We start from the raw sequence: 6,097 nt of genomic DNA on the forward strand, positions 1-6,097 counted from the left end.
CTTTGTCTTTGAGGCCTAGTCAGTTCCACAAACAGTTACAAGTTACATTTGCGGGTTACAAAAATACAAGCTTCATATTAAACAAAAGTTCTAAATGCCTCCAAGAAGCACATATTTATTGCTTATTAATTTCTTTGGTTCTGGCCATCACACTCGCTATCAACTTCAAAGCTACTGATCCTCCATTCCAGTTCTGGGGAAATCTCTATTACTTCATTCTGCTGTCAGGTTCTTGGCTCTTGCAAACGGTGTCTTGGCATCTTTGCTATTTAAACTCTCCCTAACTTTGTGTTTATGGTCCTTCTCCATTGTGAACAGCCCAGTGTCTGCATCTGCAGCTACGGAATAAAACTGACCTGATCCTTATAAATATCACCGTTCTCTGTAGAGATCCCAGTAGCATTATGGAAAAACAAGTAGAGACTGCTCAGTTCTCTGTCTGTTGAAACTTGGAAAACCTACTTAGTAGGAGCAGAGACATTAAGTCTCTCCATCTGCAAGTTTAGAAGGCAACCATATACTTAATACCAGTTCACACTGGGGAAAGGTTTCTTTTTAACCAAAGTAACTAAAAAGTGTACATGGCTAGAGGCTTTTACATTTTTTTAGACAACCGTGAGTGCATCAACACATGAATATTAATGCCATGAAAAGCTCTGGTTCAGTTTGCACTGGAGTTTATTGCTCCCAGGAGCAGCATTTACAAATGGGCACATTGCAACATGTGTGCATGACCATAGCACATTGAGCCAGAGCGGCGCAGCCCTGGGGTCAGCTTACCAGCTGAGGGCTGCTCTGACATGACTCAGTGTGCTGGAGAGCGGCTGGGAGGGGCATGAGGGTTTTACACTGCAGGGCTAACTGGCAGGCAGCTTCGTACTGTAGCGTCCTCATGCCCCAGTCAGCATGTACATGTGTGTTGTGGCAGAGGAAATAAGTCCACTGTAGGATAGAAGTTATATCTGGCAATACCAACCTTCAGAAGAGTTAATTAGTTTACTACAGCATAATAGCTTTGCACATGTAGACAAGGACATTTTCCTGCTGAGCTAATTAATCTACTTTGCAGTAAATCATTTGTGTAGATGCACCCAGTTTAGATTTTCCAGATGTTGAAGATCAGGCTATAAAAGGTATTTCTGTTAGCTGGGGAAATACTTGAACTGAATGTGAAAGTTTCAACTTTTTTCAGTTTTAGAGATCTAAACTAAAAACAGTAGGAAAATGTCAAATAAAGACAGTGGGCACATATATACAAGATGCTAAATATGTCTAAATACAAATAATTCTACTGTGCATTAGTGTGTCGTGTCAAAAGCCATGCTTTGTGTTAATGTGCAGTCAAATTAGTCTTTTGCACATTAGCATCACTAAAACGTGTGCTGGCTCTACTGCGCAGTAAGCACGTTACTGCACATTGAATTAGTACCTATTATTACAAGTACTAAACTTAATGCACAGCAACTACAGCACATTAATGCACATGTAGATGCGTCCAGTTTTAAACTCTTGTATTCTTTTTAATCATTTGCGATTTGTATACATTTTTCAGAAAAAAAATTGCAGTTGCACAATATCAGATTTCTGGTGAAGTGTTTTTTGTGAAGTTGAGTTAGAATTGTGTTTCTATTTAGAAGGTAGATTCAGTCTTAAGTAAGGAAGGAATAACCATTTTTCTAATAATAAACATAAGAATATCTGTTCTGAATGGGACAGAGGTCTATTTACAACCAAAAGAGAAATTAAGCGATATTAGTTGATTGTCAACAGCATGGCTGGCATTTCTATCAATTTGAAAAGCCAGCTGTATGCCAGTAAGAGGGCTTGTTTACATAGCCTGAAACATGTGCCATGGTATTACATAGTAGAGATTGGGAGGTTTTTTCCTTTTCATTTAGTAACACATTTCAGTCTTGAAGCTGAGTGGCTGGTGCTTTTGTTCTTTAAATAAAAGTATTTTTAGGAAAACTTACATTTACCAACAATTCCTCTAGTTAAAAATATGCAAGCTTAAAGCTTTTTTTAGTAGAACAACAGTTACTTGTGAGAAAGTTTTGGAAATTTCCATAGAGACAAAAACTAAATCTAATGTGAAAAAGATTTTTCTAATAACTCAGCTGGATACTAAAGCTTTGCCAGATTTCAGGATAGCCTCTTGCCTTCATGTTTTAATCCATGAAGAAAGTAAGATTGACATCTCCTTTATACAAAACAGTGGGTACAGGAGACGGACAAGTAGAATGATATTTTCCATCATTGCAAGAGGAGAAAAATATGCAAAAACTGCAAAAGATTTTTCTTTTATTCTTTTTGCAGAATTCACATTCTTGATGTTTGATACTATTGGTCTGGGGGAACTGCAAAAAACACATGGCAGTTTTTACCACGTCTTTGTGTTTTCTTACTCTTATGAGGTTATCAATACTATGTTATATACAGTCTTATAATGATTGTAAGTAAATTTGTTGGCAAAAGGTGTTCATATTCACCATTTAAATATTTCAGATGGAAATTGATACAGCACTGAGTGATTTGGAGGCAGCTGATTTTGCAGAGCTGGTAAGGAGCATATTTTTACAGGGTAAACTATCTGTGCTGATCAAAACAACTGAATGTTAAAAAGCTTGGACCAAGCTCATCAATGCTGTTACCTAAATAAAAGTCAGATCAGTATCACAGCAGTGTAACAGTCATCCATGTTTTTTCTTGACTTATAGTAAAAGTTTAAATAACTTTTTTTTAACATTTCATTAATGACTAACATTTCATACCCTTTATCCCAAGTTTCCCTCTGAGGTTGTACTATTAGCTACAGAGACAATTAGGTTGATACTGTTGATCTGATCTAGCTGGAAGTTTGATGAATGCTTAACTTAGCTAAAGTTAGCCACCTGTGCTAGAACACTTCCCTTCCTGGTTTCAGTTCCTAGTCGGGATTGATCAACTCCTTTCTCTGAGGCATAGCAGGGTACATCTGCACCCAGGGCAGCCATGATGCATGGGGCAGTACTCCCTTCTGTCATGTAGACTGCGGTGGCAACTGCTTTTTTTTTATGTCCTCCCACAAAGGCTGCTGCCCAGGTCATGCCCCACTCGGTTACCCTGCTGCTTTTTTTTCCCTTTGAAGTAGTTGTGGAATGTCTTGAAACTATACAGAATTAAATCTGCTGCATAGAAATATATACAGAATTAAATCTGTCAGCCTTAAGAAAACAACTACAGGTATTAGTAACAAAGGAGCTATGTGTACATGCAGTGCAATATGAGATATATTTCTCACTGCATTCTTTTTAGTAACCTTGATGAAAAAAGCCATTATGGAACTAAGCTATCATTCTGTAACATTGTACAGTTAAACAAACACCTGCTCCATGGGCATGGTTATACATAATAATATAATTTTAAGTAAAAATTTTTTATAGCCACAAGCTTGAACGAAGAAAACAAATTAATAAAGATTATTTTTCTTTATATATCCTTTATGTTATATCACAGTGAGATGTAAATAGGTTTATATTTGTGAAAATTTCAGCTCGCTTTGGAAGCCCTCTGCAACCCAAATGCTTCAGAATAAGCGTATTTTTAAATGGAGTTCTGGACAGATTACATTCAGATACAAAGAAAATATCTTCAAATCTGTACTGTTATCAACAGAGATCCATGTTTTCCATTTCCACTTTTAAAAGGAGAAAATTGTGGACTTTCCCTTTTAAAGGAGAAAAACCTGAGAAACTTTGGGTTTCCCCTCACAGGCTGGCAGAATTCTAGCCTGTAGCGGGTGCTTGGGGCTCGGGGGAGCAGAAGGGCAGTCAGAGACAGGGAGGCCACATGCATGTGCACATCCATATGTGCATGTGGCCAGCAAAGAGGCCAGGCAAATGGAGAGCAGCTCCTGCAGCTCCGAAAGTAGGTTTATGGAGGGGGGTGGGCATAGACAATGCGTAGCTGGATGGGAGAAGCATAGGCGATACATGGGGGAAGGAGGCAGGACCATAGTTGATGTGGGGGTGCTGTAGGTAATTTGTGGTACATGCCCCCCAGATTTCTGCACCCACAGCAGGGCACTGGGGCTGCAGCCTGCCTGGACCAGCACCAGGCAGGAGCTAGCTCTGCGGCCCAGTGGGCAAGACCCAGCGCGGGAGGGCAGAGCAGGGCAGGGAGGCTCTATGTTGTCCCGCTGCCACCAAGAGCACTGTGCTGCCATGCCAAGGTGCCCCGTACCTGCCCGGCAGCAGCAGGGGAGCAGAACGCTGCACCATCGTCACTGCAGTGCCTCACCTTGGCGGGTATGGTGGTGCAGCACTCCCTCTTCTGCCTTGTCCCATATGCTGGGCCATGGAGGAGATTCCTGCCTGGTGCTGGTCCGACGAGGCTGCAGGCCTGTGCCTGGCTGTGGGCACAGACCAAAGCCCCTCAACACGTTGCCTATGATGCTGGCTATGCCCACACGCCCCCTACCCCACACACTGAGGGTCTGGGAATTCAGGGCTGCAGGGATCAGAAGTAAGGGGCACCAGCAGGGCTGGGGAGGCTGGGGGACCGTAGGTCAGGAGTGATGGGCAGTGATGGGGGGCTGCGGGTCAGGAGTGAGGGGCACCAGAAGGGCTGGAGGGATGATGAAACTGTGGGTCAGGAGTGAGGGGCACTGGCAGGACCAGGAAGCTGCGGGTCAGGAGTGAGGAACCAGCAGGACTGGGTGGTGGTGGTGGGCTGTGGATTGGGAGTGAGTGGCAACGACAGGAGCAGAGTACAAGGGCTGCTCAGCGCCACAAAGCAGCAAGGGGATGGCTGCAGCTGGAACCATATCTTTGTGAGTAAAGGCAGGGGGAGCTCTAATTTTCCATGATAATAAAACTAAAATCAAATGCCAAAACATATAAGTATTTAGAATTTATTTTATTATAATGATTCTTGAGGTGATAGGCTTCCAAATTGCTTTAAAATTGTAAATATAGCCATAAAACATTATGTTCAAATGATACCTATATACTGGTGTTTGAGTTTAATCACAGGAAAACATGAATTTTGGGTATTTTAATCAGAGAATTTTGGATTTAAGAGAAAATCAAGATCCCTGGTTGTTAGCATTTTGGGGGCTTGCCTTTTCTGAATCAGTAAAATATATCTGGAAATGTAAATTCATGTTAAACTGTTGTTTCTGTCTACAAAGGAACAAAGCAAACCAAAAAGGAATGCTTACCTACAAAATGAACTGAATGAATATTGAAAATTACATGTATATACAATATCTTATTGAACAGAGCTCGGTACTATCCATTACATTTAAAATAAAATCTGTCCAGTTGAGATCTGCATACCGAATGTGAGAGTTTTTGCTAACTAAATTTAAAAGGTTTATGAGTGAGTTAATTTGGGGTAAATTTATTTCTGGGTTCTATACAAAGGGAATGCTATGCCTTGCTACTTTGCTGTAAGAGGTCCCTCTGGTGGCAGGAGTTGTGCTTCAGCTAATTGCCTGCTTTGACCTCTGAGACCTGTTTCCTATAAAAAAAGCCATCTGCTTTACAGGAAGGTTAGGACTGAGCAGGAAATCTGAGCATCTGTTATACTGAGCTGGAAATAACTGTAAAGACAATTCTGCAGTGACACAAAGACCAACACTGAAGGCTAAACTTTGTGTTTTATTTAGCTATTTGTTCTAATACTATCTCTCTGGTCCTCAGCTGTTAATAAATGAAAAAATAAAGAAGGCATACTGGAAAAATTAAGTATTAAATAACACACTGATTACCATTTAGTGGAATTAGTTTCCCTCGGCCTTACTGTGTCATGTAAAAATCACAAATTATAAATTCACTGTGCTTTTGTTTGCAGTCTGAAGATTACTTTGACATGAGACGGTTATACATGATTCTGGGCTCTTGTCTCTTCTACAAGGTAAGACTCGGTGGAAATGCAAGTCAGTCATGAACTAATACTTAACCAGAGCTTGACAAACGTGAAAATGAGCAGTCGCCTACCTATTTAAAACTGACTACAGGTATAACCAAACTAAAGAAATGGAATAAATAATTGTGAAAAAATACTTACTACATGATAGGTAATGCCAAAATATGTTTGAAGCCAGTAACAATGG

General features: G+C 40.6%; 1 protein-coding gene across 2 annotated transcripts in view; it reads left to right on the top strand.

Annotated features, from left to right (window-relative positions):
• Positions 1-6,097, top strand: part of INTU (inturned planar cell polarity protein) — a 91,855-nt gene that overhangs the window by 65,838 nt on the left and 19,920 nt on the right. For both annotated transcript variants that reach the window (XR_002100884.1, XM_019534026.1), the window contains exons 9-10: positions 2,506-2,559; positions 5,836-5,898. Coding sequence is in view for 1 of the 2 variants with exons in the window: in XM_019534026.1 (XP_019389571.1) it covers positions 2,506-2,559; positions 5,836-5,898 (117 nt within the window). In the remaining variant the exon portion in view is untranslated. The remainder of the gene's footprint in view (positions 1-2,505; positions 2,560-5,835; positions 5,899-6,097) is intronic.

This window comes from Crocodylus porosus, unplaced genomic scaffold (assembly GCF_001723895.1).
Source record: "Crocodylus porosus isolate Cpor-Errol unplaced genomic scaffold, CroPor_comp1, whole genome shotgun sequence".
Classification (NCBI taxonomy): Eukaryota; Metazoa; Chordata; order Crocodylia; family Crocodylidae; genus Crocodylus; species Crocodylus porosus.